This window comes from Myiozetetes cayanensis, unplaced genomic scaffold (genome assembly GCF_022539395.1).
Source record: "Myiozetetes cayanensis isolate MyiCay16 unplaced genomic scaffold, myiCay2020 scf2-11, whole genome shotgun sequence".
Taxonomy (NCBI): Eukaryota; Metazoa; Chordata; class Aves; order Passeriformes; family Tyrannidae; genus Myiozetetes; species Myiozetetes cayanensis.
In genome coordinates, this window is record NW_026087411.1 from 7,707,294 (window position 1) to 7,722,133 (window position 14,840).

The following is a 14,840-nucleotide window of genomic DNA, read 5'->3' on the forward strand; positions in this document are numbered from 1 at the left end:
GAGAAGGAAGCTTTAAGAAAAACACTTCCAGCAGAGCCAAGAAAAAGAGGACATTTTGGGATGCTGCTGTTTTCCTCATTTTTGCAAAGCTTCTTGACTCTGCTAAGAGGAAGTCGCAGACATTAATCCCCACTATTACAAGACCAGGTCAGAGGCAAATTCTGGCTTTACTTACACCATCATGAACTAGAGAGAGCTCCTCTCAGCTCCAGGATACGACAGCATGATAGTCACTTCACAACAAGGACTAACTGCTCTGAGTGTGGTCAAGAACTCTGTACTAGACAGAGGAAAAGGGATGACCCAAACCTGCCCCAACACTACTAATAATGATGAGAAAGGAAAGCAAACAGCAACACCACCTTTTCCCTTTCCTGCCAGGACCTACATCACTGACCCTTCAGACAGCTGTGAAATAAGTCTTTTTACTGTTTGTTCCTACCAATTAATAAGTGACAGAAGTTTACTGCTGGCAGAAATTGTGGTCAATCCAGCATGTGCTTATATGTTATCTTGCTCTTATTACACATCAGTCAAGCAAAGAAAATTTGGGGTTTTAATTAATCACTCAGCATTTCAGCCTTCAGAGCCTGGAATACTGGTTTCTCTACCAGGATATAATATACTTAACATGAATAAAATATGTTCTGTTAGAAGGGGGAAAAAAAGGGATTTTACAGAATGACATTGAGTTCTTTAATCCCCATCAGAAGAAAGAGAAATAAAAAACCAGCTGCTCTTCTGTCCAGGTTTTACTCTGAACTATATCTTAATTGTAGGAGAAATTGAATGCTTTTCCTGTTAAGAGATGAAAAGTACATTTGCCTGTGAAGTTTGGGTGTTTAAATGGTAATGTAAAAATTAACAGATGGAAATGGTGCAAAGAGCAAACTTCAGATGGTATCCTGATCACAGCCATCATTCCACCAATGTTAACTGATTCCTCCAAACCTGCAAATGTGTTCCAGTCCTGATTTTTATACTTCTTCACCCGAATTCTGAACAGACAGTTCTACTTTACAACTGGTTCGGAATAACTTCTAAATAGCTAAATTCAGCTGAAACACAGTTCTAAAATTAATTGATACAGGAAAGCATAAGGTCCTGGTGGGACTGATGGGAATCCATCAGTCATGGTTATAGGTAATCCACCATATCTTGGCTGCAGTGAAAATCCTTAAAAAGAAGCTTCAGCTGCACTTGGTGTTGCACAGGAGGTGACAAAGACAGTGCTCACCCATAGAGCAGATTTTAGAGTCTCACTCCTTCATTTCACTGGCATCTAACAAAGAATGAGTAGGCAGAAATAAGGATCCTCTGTCATTGGGAAAGGGGAGGCTATATCCCACCTCTTTTACTACCCATACAAGGAAGAGATTCACCTGTTTGGCTCTAGTTTGATATCCAACAACCATGTGAAACAGTACCAGTTCCTTTACTTATACTAATAAAATTTAAATATTTATTTGTTGAGTTTCAGATTTTCACATTTTGGTTCTGTAAGAGAAAGCAGCTCTGAAATATTCCCATCTCACTCATCAGGTAAGCAAATAATCTAGTTCAGTCAGGAGTATCTGGGACACACTTGCTGACCAGTTTGATGTAAACACTGAGGTCACTCTTTCCATTTGCTCTCTGTGGACAAAGTGGTTAAGAATGTACCATTTACACAGAAATTTTGTTTGAGAAGGTAGGTAATACATGACAAAGAACATTATGTCCCAGTTCACTCCTTGAGAGGGTAAACTGGAGCTTTCACCACCCAATTTGTTTATATTCCCAGTGTATAAATGGTAAGACTGTGCAAGCTCATAATTTCCTTTTTAGGTCCAAGCTCCTGCTATTTGCTGAACACAGCCAGTGTTCAGCTGAATTACACTTCTGAGCTACTGTCATAAATCCGTGACCAAATTGGATTTCACACTGCATGATAAACTGCGTGTCGTGGCCACGCAGGATTTCACACAGCACACACCGAATTCAGCTCTCTCTGGGACAGTGCTTTCTGTCCCACAGCACGGGCTGAGCCTGCTGAGCTGAAATTAAATCTCCATTTCAGTATCACAGGGTTTGCTTTTTCAATAAACTTATGAGAGTTAAATGTAGGGCTCGCCTCGATTTACAGGAGCAACACACCAGACGGTCTTTGACAAATAGTCGAGCAGTTCAGCTTTCTCCCACCAGAGGCCAGGGATGGATGGAAGCTCTGGGCTGCTCACTGCAATATTTATAGCCACCAAGCAGCCAGCATCCTGTAGAGACCTGACCCATTTAATTATCTGAAAAAGTTGAAAGAAAAAGAAAAAAAAAAAAAAAAAAGAGCAGGGTTTCTGATGACTGGAATAGCATTGCAGGACAAAGGTAAATTCTACATCCATTAACAACAGCCCTGAATTTGTTACTACAACTCTCCCAGAACTACCCACCCATGGGCTGGAACTACACAGGGGGGTTTCCCAGCTATAATATTTTAATAAGAACTAGAAGAATTTATCATTCATTTTAGCACTTTGGCTTGATTTCCAGCTCACAGAATTTTCCATGAGCATGGACATTTCTCAGAACTACTAATTGAAACTATCTACCAAATAAATTCTACATAGGTTTCAGCAACTACTTTGCAAATACTTTATTACAAGCATTTGAATCTTGAGCTCCATGTATTCATTTTAATTGAGTAATTCCACAGATGGATGAGGGAAAGGATCACATGCAAACTTCTACTTAGCTATACTGTAAAGTATTACCAGCATAACTATTCCAGGAAGTCTAGTGCTCTTTTTTTTTTTGCTGCTACTGTTGGATTGATTTGTGGGGATTTTTTTTAAATCAACAAGGTCTTACTGTTAAAAGCTCTAGTTGAAATTAAATTTCTGCTAATATTGTTCTGAGTTGAACATGTCAGTACTCCTACACTGATAGTAACAGCACTGCAGTTGGGTTTGTTTTCCTGGTTTAACTACATCAGTATAGTTACAGCAATAAATAAAAGTTTTCCAAGGGTGGGAAGGGTGTTACATCTTGTCACCTGTCATGTTTTGTGAGAAGGCTAGAAGGCTATCTTCCACCTCCACACAATACTTGGATTTTCAAAAAGATAACACAAATTCTAACACCTCTATCCTTTTCTGAAGAAGCCAAGCTCTAGCAGTGTAGTCAGTCCTGCTAATAAACAAATGCCGAGGGTGCCACGGGATCTCAGATGGAAGCACTTCCAGCTGGGACTGAACTGACAATTTATTTTGGTCTAGAGCTTTAATCTGGATTTGAACTCCCCAACTAGAAACAAATTGCTCTCCCTCATTCACAGTAACCTAAGCCATCTGGGTCTGGTCATAGGCATGGACAATGGGATCTGTCCATCTGGCCTGATACCAAAAACCAAGTCTTCAAGGCAGGGTACTATTGCATAAACAGTTATCCTTTTGCTGCACAGATCTGCAGCCTAAGATCAGGGAGAAAATTCAACTCTCTGTAGGTTAACAACTACAGATATCCATATTGCCTTTCAGAAATGGCCCTCAGACTGCTTTCAGCACCTACCCAGGGCTTTAAGGAGGACCACACACAGTCCTACAGCATACGGGATCCCAAAGCTCAAACACATACAGGCAATTGATATGTCTTTACATTGTAGAGCTTAGAAATAGCCTGAAAGTCATCTGCAAGAAAGATAACTGGGCAGAAGGAAGGAGACCCCAGGCTGACTGCAGGACCATACTAATGATCTTTGTTTATCTAGTGTTGATATTGAAGTAACACCTCTGACTATAAATTCCACTGCACAGGTCTGAAATAGCTAAGGAATTGGCTTCATCTGAAGTGAAGCAAAGCCAGAGATTTGTTTCCTATGTACGAATCCTGTCTCTCATGATTCAAATCTTGAGCCCCAGTTGTGTGACACAGCAATCTCCACACACCATCACAACTCTTTTACACAGAGGTGCACAAAGGACAGAAACAACCTGGGGAGCTGATGTCACTCCATGCAATACTTTGAAGAGGTTTCACAAAACCAGTTAAAGGAGCCTCACCAGGGTTAGAACACACAGTAGAGGGGGGAACAGGCCATTCACTCTCACCAAGTATCAGCAAAGAACTTGCAGCTGCTCTGCTTGGTGGTTTCCCCACCTCACAAGCACCCTCCAGAGTAGGGGCTCTAGGAAACTACTCAGGGGGCCACTGGTCATTTCTGGTGTCCATGATGCCATATTGTCCTGAAACTGCTGGCCTGGTGGCAATGCAGGCAGCCTCTGGCCAGGAGGAGCCTGGATGAGCTGTTCCTGCTCCACCAGCTTCTGCAAGGTTGGGAAAGCAGGAGATGGCACCCCACAGTATCCCCTCTTCCAGCCCAGATGCTTCAGCTGCTTAAGCCTCTCAGACCTGGAGCTACTTCTTGGAGCAGAAAGGTGTCCCAGGTGCCTTCAACAGCACACCACAACAAGCTTTCATCGGGCAGGCACTCAGGGCTGGATGGCAGGAGATGGAATAGCATACACCATGTTCAGTTCTGCTGTGCTGGGATCACACATTCTTCGTGTGTTTTCTCCCTGACGCTGGCAAAACTAAACATAATGTAAACGAAAACAAATAACTGCACATCCCCAGTTAGGCTGAGCATCAGAACAAAAAAATAAAATAAATAAATAAATAAATAAAAATTTAAAAAAATTAAAAAAAGGAAAAAGGAATTACTTGTGATGCAGTTCCTGGGTCTCTACCACATGTTCTATTTTGCCAGTGGGTTCAAGCAATATGGAATAAACAAAATTATAAATGCAGGCAGCTTTACAAACAGCCAGAATTTCATATCTTTGTGTTTACTGAGCTATAATTCAGGAAACAAATCAAAAATCCAGAAAGGTAAGGTTTAATGTGCATGTTTTGCCAAGAAACAACTACGCCACATATTCAAAACAGTAATAGAGCAATTACAGCAGGGATCTCTGGTAGGGTAGTCTGACCTTCTTGTTTTACACTCAAATACTAAATGCTTTGAAAATCTGACAAGGTAATTATTTTAAAGCTCAAACAGAACAGTCACCGCCAACAAACAGTCGGTTTGAGTCTCTGGTAGAGAAGGAGCTCTACAGAAACTGGGTTAGGGATGTACTTGAGCCTGTGGTTTACAATCTTCTTCTTCTTGACAGTTTACAGCTTCCATGTGCTTAAGTGATTACATTTAAGTAACAGTAGATTTTTATTATTTTTTTGTTGTTGTTCTGAGTTAACCAGTTACAGTGTTTGCTCCTGGGGCTCTTGCTGCATCCAAGGGGGAACACAGAATAAAAATTAAAAAAAAACTTAACCAAAAAAGCAACATTTTGAAGTAATACAGTACTTCCACATATGAGGCAAACTCACTTCTAGCACAGCAAAACTCTTTTTTAATTTCACTAATATTTGTCTTCGAGTGTAAATAGGAGCAAGCAGGCCTTTCCAGCCTGTGCCCAGTGACATGTCTGGACTCCCCCTGTGAGGAGCTGACAAGGCTCCCTCCAGATGCAGATACCTGCTCCATCTGCATCTCCCCAGTTACTTTCTTCCAGGGCTTTTCTGGAAAAGGGAGCTCTACATCACCACCCAGCAGTGTGCCTGCCCACAGCAGGATAAAACTTTTCCTGCTACTTAATTGCTTCTTCCCCCTCATTTAAATACATCAGCTCAGACTCTCTCTTGGATGCAAACTGAAGCTTTTGCTGCTATGGTGAGATGGCCTCTTGAAATCTCAGTGCTGCACAATTAGCATTTGCATGCCATTTACATTTTTTTTGTCTTAGTAATACAAAATTGCAACTGTGAAATCTAGGAAATTAAAGCTCTTGGGTTCCTTAGAAAATTTACATTGTACCTTCCGTGTCTAAGAGGTTTTTCTGCTTCTGTAATAAAGAAATGCTTTTGCAAGCAAACATCCTTTCTTCTACGCCAGCATAAAACACAAAGCTAATAAATTATTAAACACATATTAATGTGCGGAAACACTGCAGTCTAAGGCTTGATCTTAAGTCCTTGGACTCCAGCCGGCCTCATGTGGGGAGGCCTGAGAATCTGCCTCCTCCTCTTTGCATGGGATGCTCCATTGCTTCAGCATCTCTTCCCACACTGGAGCATTCCTGCACCCTCTGTGCTGCCTTCATCTGGCCACAATTAACACCTGCACAAGCACTTGGGACGGCAACACGTGTGAAGGCAACACAGGCACGTTTATCTGTGAAGTATGGACCACCATCCATGTGCACAAATGGGCTGCCTTAGTACCTGTGCACACAGGGTCAAGCCAGGAGCCTGGCTAAGAATTCACCTTTCTCTTTGCTGCAAGCAAGGGTATTTAGGGAAAAGGAACAAGAAACATATATATGTAAATATATGCACGCATCTATAAACACGCATGTAGGCCCACACGCACAACCAGCATTTTCCACGTGCACAAAATCCCACCTGTCCGTCACACTGACTCCTGGGCATGCAGAGGCATACTCTGGCACCACAGACAGCCAGGCTAGGCAAAACACCTCTTCTCCAGATTTAGAGGCTGATCTGCACAGGAGGTGATTTTCAAGGCTTTAGTGCGTAAATCCCGGGATGAAATTTTCAGGATCCCTGCAAAGAGCTCCGAAGGCTGCAAAGTCATTATTCTGCCTCTTGGTCTTGCCTTCCACATCACATCAACTCCCACCACACAGGCTCCCAGCCTAGATGCAGAGAAATGGGCTCTTGCAGCAAGAAATACAGCTTCTTCACCTGTTAAGTTTTGCTTTCAATAAGTCTGTATTTATGTAATGTAAAAACAAACCAAAACAAAACCAAAAACAAACAAACAAACCAAAAATTCACTCCAGAAGTTCCCAGTTGCTGGTCGGCTCCCCAAACCTTGATTCTCAACCAGCAGCAAAAACTGGAAGCAGAGAAGTCACTGCTGTGAAAGGCACATTGAGTTTTCCAAGATTTAGAGGGAAAAGGGATCAGGTCATACATCAAGATAAGAAACAGATGAGCTTTGGGGAACATAAAATTCCCCGTGCTTTGAAATCTGGTTTGGCTCTTATTTTAAAATATGAAGCCACTGAATGCTAATTGTTTAAAGCCTTTCACCCCAGTGCTACCAGAAGCAGAATATTTAGCTATTTAGCTATTGTGGCATTTTGTGGATTGTCATCAGTGTTGTTGACAAATGGAAAGAGATGCCTAAACTCTGATCTCCAAATAGGAGCATTTCCAAATGCTTCTTCCAACTCTCCTTGTTAGAAATGAATTAAGAATTGCCAGGCAAGGTCAGAAAGAAGATTTTTTCAGCCTGCATTAAGCAATGTATTCTGGCGGTAACGATGCCAGGAGGCAGATAAAAAGGGAAAACACAGCAAACAAAGTTAAAAAACGTTCCTTTTGCAGTTCTCACAATACTAGGGGGGCATCCTCATGACTTCTGAAAACTCAAAGATGATAAGGCTAAGCATTTTAAGAAAAAAATATGCTTTACCACAGTATTTCACCAGAAATACAGAGAATTGATTTCGGTAGGTACAAACAGATTGAAAATTTGCAAACATTAAAAAAAAAAAAAAATCAAGGAGCAAAATCAGAGTTACAAAGAGGTCTGAATTCAGGATGCATTCAGGGAAGGTTAAAGAAAAATTAACTAGTGTTTTTGATACTCTAACTCACATTAGAATCATAGATCTAAACATAAGCACCTGTTTATGTAAGTACCAAGCCCTTCTTCATCAAGCATTGAGTTTAAAGTACACATTTAGCTCACCTGAAGTTTTGTAGTGGTTTTAGAATGATGGTAGTAAGCATGGCCAAAAAAAAAATAATCAATTAAATAGCACATCACACAGTTCATAACATTAATCTTCAAGGCAATGCTTTCTCATGTATTTCTGCAGAAATCTGCTATTAAATAAATGTAATATGCACTTGCTCAGAGATTGCTTGTTATTGGGAAAAAAAATATCTGCACTAAAAATATGTAATTTAAAAATCAGCTCCCATAAAGCCATGTTAAAAGGGGTCTATGATATAAAGCAGGCATAAAAAAAATCCTTCTCATACACATCTTAAATTCACACATAGAAAAAAAAAAGCTGAATCTGCCCAGATGGTCCAACTGGGAAGATCCCTGCACTGAAATAAAGGTGATTGTTTTCAGACAATGGCTTTTCTCCAGCATGGGTAAAGGTAACTGGATTTGTTTTACATAAAAAAATTCATTATATCATCCAAACAGCATATGTCATTGAAGTATCAGAAGATCACATCTCTTTGTGGTATAATTCGGGGTTTTTTCTGATATTTTTTGAATATTTCATTAGACAGCATATCTCCCTCCACATGGCACTTTCCCCCGAGAGTTTCCCACGAACAGCTCTGCCTCTCTACACACACATGGCCACGTTCAACTTTCTGCACCGACGTTATCGCCATTAAAGCTGACTCTGCAGACTGTAAGCAGAGATTCCAGACAAGCCTGATGATAGCAAAACAGAGAGGAGGCTCTTCAGCAATACTGAAGAGCCACTGGAGTAGATGGCACAAGCTTTTATTCCCAGCCAGATACCGCCACCCAAGCCTCGTTACGGGTTTCCCCCGCAGAACGGGGATTGCTGTCAGCTTCTCACGAATTATCCTCCGACACAGCCAGCAAAATGTCAAACCCCACCAACTTTGCCTCTTCCCTGAAATTACTACCTTGCAGAGAGCAGGGTGCTATTTCCTTTCACATTTGTGGAGGAGGGGGTGGGTGGCTTTCTAGGATGACATAACCCAGAAACCTCTTGGGACAGCATGTGCTGGGTAGAGGAGCCACTGCAACCACCTGCTGCCCCACCCCACAAGCACACACACAGCATGCCATGGCTCTGCAGGGCTTCTTCCCTAGAGCCACCCGTGTCCACGGGAAACAGCCACACACATACACCCCCAGCACGTCCTGGAAAGCACACACCTCTCACACACCCAAGGGACTTCCCTCCAGCTCTCTCCTGAGATGAGCTGCAAGGCTGATTTCCATGATGAAGCTGCATGTCTCCTAATGTGCCCGAGGCATTCTGGGGAGAGGAACAGTGGAGGAAAAAAGATTCTGACAGCCCAGAAGCTGCATTTCTCCATCCTACAAAATCCTCTCTTTCCCTGTCTTTTTCCCATGCGTATCACAGGATCGTCTGAGAGCATCTACCAAAAGTCCCAAGAAACTGAACTATGCAGAAAAGTACCCTTCCCTCCTCATAAGGTCTTAAAAGTCAGATATCCTCGGGAGGGATCACAAACAGGGAGGAAACAAAAGGGGAAAACTGTTGGCTGAAAAACTGTAAATAAATTTCACATAACAAAACCCCCTCCCCACAATGAATCCTCTCCCAAAGGCAACAGCAGCCCAGCTCTGTCACTATCAGGACAAGGCTGTGAGCCCAAAACAAAAGCATCTTATCAGCAGCAGGAGTTGGCTGTGGTCACAGCAACAATGATCTTGTCCTCATTTCTCTAACAAGCTCCCACTGGAGTTGAAACAAGGCAAACCCGAGGGAGGGAGTCTCACTTGATAGGCTTTTTTAATTTTTATTTTTAAATCGAGGTTTTAAGTCATTTCACTCATCCAAGTTCAGGATGCTATTCTCATTCATTTCCTTGGAAGTAGGATCAGGCTCTCATTGCATAACTGCCAGAGAAAGAAAAAAATTCTAAACAAGCAGCAGCAGGAGGAACGCTCACAGCCCGCTTTCTGTCCATATTCCTCCAAGCCGAGTCAGCCAGTAATTATATTGACCAGGGCACTATATCAGCCTCTCCCCTTGTATTCACCCCAGGTCTGACTGTACCTTAGCATACTCAGAGGTCTAACTATTATCTAAATGGGAAAGATTTGTAGCAGAGCAGGGCTCTCTAGGAGACAGGAGGGGGACTCCCTGCCACTCTGGCTACATTTGGTTTCCTGGGACCTCAGCAGTGAAAACAATCTCCAACGGCACCTCAAGTATCCCAACTTACATTCACTAGTGAAAAGCATTGGTTGCTTATCGTGCTTCAGCCTAAGGTCATCCTATCCTATCCTATCCTATTTCCCTAGGAGAATAATAGGGATATTAAGAAGCCACCAGCCTCCCAAACTTGAGTGTCAAACCCCCTACGAAATCATCCGTTTAAATTGTGTGCAAGCTTCTCCACGGAGATCAGGCTTTAATTTTTTTCCCACAGGTTCTCCGAACAGTTCCAGCCGCGCTCAGGAAGCCCAGGGCTGCAGCCCCAGCTCCGCAGGATGGGGAGCTCCTCAATAGCAGGATGTTTACATAGTTAAGTCAACCATGTGGGGAAACTCCTCTGCTCTCCAGTCCAAGACAGTCACCCTGCTTGGGCCGCCGCCGAGGAGTGCCTGGTACCCGCTACTCCTCGAACCCCCTCGGGAAGCGGGGATTAACGCGGAGGTCAAAGCGGGGACTAACGCGGGGGCATCCGGACGCGCCCCGTTCCCGCTCCCGGTCCCTTCCCGCAGGTGAGCGGCGGGCAGCACCGCGCCGGGGATGCCCCCACGGCGGGGACATCCCCACTCGAAGGGCACCGCGCCGCCCCGACCCGACCCCGCGCGGGGGGCTTACCTTGCGCACCCCGCCGAAGCCGTGCTCCGCCGCCACCCGCTCGGCCTCCGCCCGGCCCCCGCCGCGCAGCTCCACCAAGAAATGGTTGGTGAACACGGCTCCGCGGGCCGGGGGGGCGCCGAGGAAGAGGAGCAGGAGGACGAGGGTGAGGAGGAGGGCAGCCCGCAGCAGCGGCGGCCCCGCCGGCATGGCCCCGCGCTGCGCGCCCGCGGAGGGCAGCCCGCCGGGGCGGGCGGGCGAGCGGGGGAAGCGCCCAAAAGGATGGGAGGGGAGGAGGAGGAGGAGGGAAGAAGAAAAAAAAAATTAAAATTAAAACAAACGAGAGCGGCGGAAGGCAGGAGGGGAGCGGCGGTGCGATGTGTGAGCGCTGTGAGAGCCCGGCCCTCCGCGCCCCGCGTTCCGCGGCGGCCGAGGGGCAGCACCAGCCGCGGAAGGATGGATGGATGGATAGATGGATGGATGGATGGAGGGGGGGGACACACCGCGCTGCCAATCACGGGCGGGGAGGATCGCCCTGTTTCCTTCCCCCCTCGCACAGCCCGCGGCGCTCGCTAACACTCCTTCTCGTCTCCCCGACTCCCCACCCACACCTCACACCCACCTGCCTCGGTCCTCCCTCGCCACAGCCGCGCCCCCACAATCACACCCGCACGCCACGCACCAGCACCCCCCTGTAGCTCCAGCCTAGCCCTGGACCTGCCCCCCAGCCCCTCCAGCTCTTCCCGTGGGGCTGGAGCAAGGAGAAGGAGTGTGCTGAGCGGTGCCAGCAACCTCAGAGAAGGAACTGTTACACAGGTGGCTGTAGGGACAGGAGAATGAAACACTTGAACCAAACCCTCTCTTCAGCCCAACGAACGCAAAAGCTGTCAGTGAGTTCCCCTCTCAACTCCCTCTCTAGCCAGAACCCTGCACCAGCTGCTCACAGGGCCATCAGCAACCTGTCCCCATCCCTCTTTTTACAAGAGTCAAAGCACAGGGAAGTGATCAAGCGGTGCTAGGACAAAGTCAGGGGAAAGCATCAGGCCCAGGGCTCCTCACTCTGCAGTGACCTCCAGTCTGCTCTGGCAGCCTGCACAGGATCACACAGCAGTCCAGGCTCCCTGAGCAATCCCCAAACATTTGGGGAGTTTGCAGGGGATGACTGGTGGGAAAGCACCTGCACATTCCCTGTGTTGAGACAGCCAAGGATTGTGAGTGTTCCATGTACTGGTGGGATTGCAGAGGTAGCAGCACCTAAAAAGGATGGGACCTTGATTCTGTAAATAACCTGCTATCTACAAAACTCAAAGTGGAAAGGAATGGTGCAGGTTACGCAAGTTTACTGAAAGGTGTAATTTAGTTTGTTCCTACAGATATATCTGTTAATTTGTCATGCCAAAGGTTAATCCTTTGATGGATCCCTGAATGATCCCCCCGGGAAAGACTCAGGGCACAGAAAGCATGGAAAGTTAGTACTGCCTTTAAAGCAAACAAAAAGATAGATTTACTGTAATCTGTCCTGCAAATGCTGAAAGGGAGTACAGACCTTAAATCAATCAAGGAAAACAAAGGAAAACAGCAGAAATCACAAGTGAGACTCTTCTTCCATTATCCTAAAATGCTTTAGAAAAAGACAGAAGAGCTGATCGCATGATTGTGAATCCAAATGAGCACTGGTTTGTCATGGCAAATTATTGATTTCCTTCCTCTGGATAAAAGAAAATCTCTATTCAAACAGAAGGGAAATGGTAACTTGGAGCCTGATCCAAAGCCCATTTACATCAACAGAAGTGCTGTAAATGAATGATTGATGTTGGGGAAAAAAAAATCAAACACGAGGGAAAGGTGAAACATGAGAAATGGCACAGTAGAGAAGGAAAACAGCTTTGCAGCCTCATTAAGAGATTTCATTGATAAAATCCATTTTTTGGATGCCTGTTCTAAGCATAGGCATCTATTAAAAACAACTTTATATGTTATTTCTTTAAGCCAAGTTGTTTGTTTTCATCAATATTCAGCAACACTTCTGCTTACAATATCCTTCCTGGCATTAAAGCAGATTCTGCTGCATGGTGCGTTTCCAGGTAACTTGGGGCCTGTGAAACTCTTGGATCAGTAATACCTGATGGCAACTGCTTGACAGCCAATGAAGGCCCTACTGGTTTCCATCCTTGGGATCAGAAACTAAAGGAAAATAAAACAGAACCAGGGAAAGGCATTTTCTCTACTTTAAATTCTCATCTGTAAATACGTGTATATATCTATGTGTGTGTGTGTGTAAGCCTTTCTTCACCCAGAAGTTTTCCCTTGGTTGGCACACATTTTCCCGTTTTGTTGCCAGTCCATAGAAAGAGGAACATCAATAACAAAGGCAATGGAGAAACCCGGCGAGGCAAGATCTTGCACACGTTCAGAAACTGGGACCCCATCACAAGCCTGGGTGAGGGGTGTGACTAAGTCATTTGCTGTGCACATTCTGACAGCCCCGACTGCCGTCTGACAGTACCGCTCTGCAAGCTGCTGCCACTAAAGAGACATTGCCAAGGAGATAGCACCAACTGGCTCTAGCTTATAAACCTCACCATGACAAGCTTTGATGGCTCTGTCTATATGATGTTTAAAAATAAGAAAAAGAAAAATATTAAGAAAGATTGGGTGAAAAGGTCTAATCTGGATAACACCAAAAAGAGAAAACTCCACCCAAAGAGGCCACTCAAAAAAAGAAATGGTCATTATGTGGACGACTACAGAAGTTTAGGACCAGACAGGACCACTGGGGTTTCTAACCTAGTGCTTTATATAAGCTGAAGTACTTATCTGTATTAGTTCTTGCATCTGGTCTGTAGTCCTTTTTTTTTTTTCCTTAATGTACCAATCTTGAGTTAAAAATCAAGACTGATCTATTAGGGCCATTGGGGAAATGTTCCAATGATTACTTAGAGCCATTTACAAAAAGCTGTAACTCTGCCTCTCTTTAGAACACCAGTTGGTCCTGCACTGACTTCTAGGTTTTGTTTTTATTATGAATTTGTTCATGGAACTACTGAACTATAATCATGCCCAGCTGATAGCTTTAATGTTGTCATGATAAAGACATATAGATAGCCCTACCTGAGTCTCTTTCTGTAAGGCATATTTTCCATCCCTTCAACCTTTCCCATTACATCTTTTTACTCCCTGAATTGTGAGCTGTGGCTGCATCAGGTATTTTTTCAGCAGAGGTCAGGCCGGTGTTAAATGGATATTACATCACATTTCTATTCTTACTTGGAACCCCATGTTTTCACCATCCAAGGATTTCATTCAGTCTCCCTGACGTGCAGCAGAGTGTCGGTGCTGACTCACACACCTCTCATCCCCCTCGAGCCCTCTTCAGGTTTGCTGCTCTCTAGGACAGGTTATTGTACCCTCCTGCATGGCCAACGAACTTTGTCCCTAGATATGTATTACCTTACTTGATCAAAATTCACGTCATTTACCTCCATGGAGCTTTCCAAACAATCCAGATCACCCAGCACTCCTCTCTTTTATAGTTTAGGGCTTCCTTCTTCAACCTGCAAACTTTATCGGTAATGAGTTTACACTGATGTACTGGATTAGCAAGATCTTACAGAGATCGTTTCTTGGCCCCAGTCCTTTGGAACTTCTCCAGAATCAAATCAACTCCAGTAATGATTCCCAGTTTGTAATTATACTTAAGGACCTAGCATTTAATCAGTTTTTAGTCTGTGTCATAAAGGCCATTTTGATTTTGTATCCTATTTATTCACTGACATGTCACACAATGTTAAGGGTCTCCCAGACACAAGCAATGTCATAAACATGATGGATCAAAAAAACCTGCATTTTTTTCAACTTCATCAGTCAGTCCAGCAAAAGAGACCAAGGTTACTCATATAATTTTGGCTCATCTAACAAAAGCTAAATAAATAACAATACTAGCTTTACCAGTCAAAAACTACAACAGTGCTTAAATATACATATATATATATATAAAATTTAGTTTAACAATTCCAGTTCCCAAATAGATTGCTGACTACATTTTTAAACAACCATTAAATTACTACAATTATTTTACCACAAGTAATTGGCGCCCCGTGTGAGGTCAATAAAGTACTAACTTTTACTGGAGATGTTTCTTTTCCTGGGGAATGCACAGGATGGTACTGTGCCAAGAGACCAGTGTGTCAGAGGAAGTTGTAAGAACTCACTTCCTTGCTGTGGAAGTCAGTCCTAAGTACAAGATTTATGTTGCTTTCATCTTTAATCGTT

General features: G+C 44.1%; 2 protein-coding genes across 3 annotated transcripts in view; both read right to left on the reverse strand.

Moving 5' to 3' along the window:
- PCSK2 (proprotein convertase subtilisin/kexin type 2) overlaps positions 1–11,139 on the reverse strand; it is a 100,221-nt gene extending 89,082 nt beyond the window's left edge. Inside the window, exon 1 of one of the 2 annotated variants that reach the window (XM_050314967.1) lies at positions 10,590–11,139. In XM_050314967.1, coding sequence (XP_050170924.1) covers positions 10,590–10,778 — 189 coding nt within the window. In that variant the 5' untranslated portion in view covers positions 10,779–11,139. Of the gene's footprint in view, positions 1–6,438; positions 6,481–10,589 lie in introns of those variants that run through there. The other variant, XM_050314968.1, reaches the window with a different exon arrangement.
- Positions 1–14,840, reverse strand: part of MACROD2 (mono-ADP ribosylhydrolase 2) — a 1,470,694-nt gene that overhangs the window by 301,996 nt on the left and 1,153,858 nt on the right. The window lies entirely within an intron of this gene.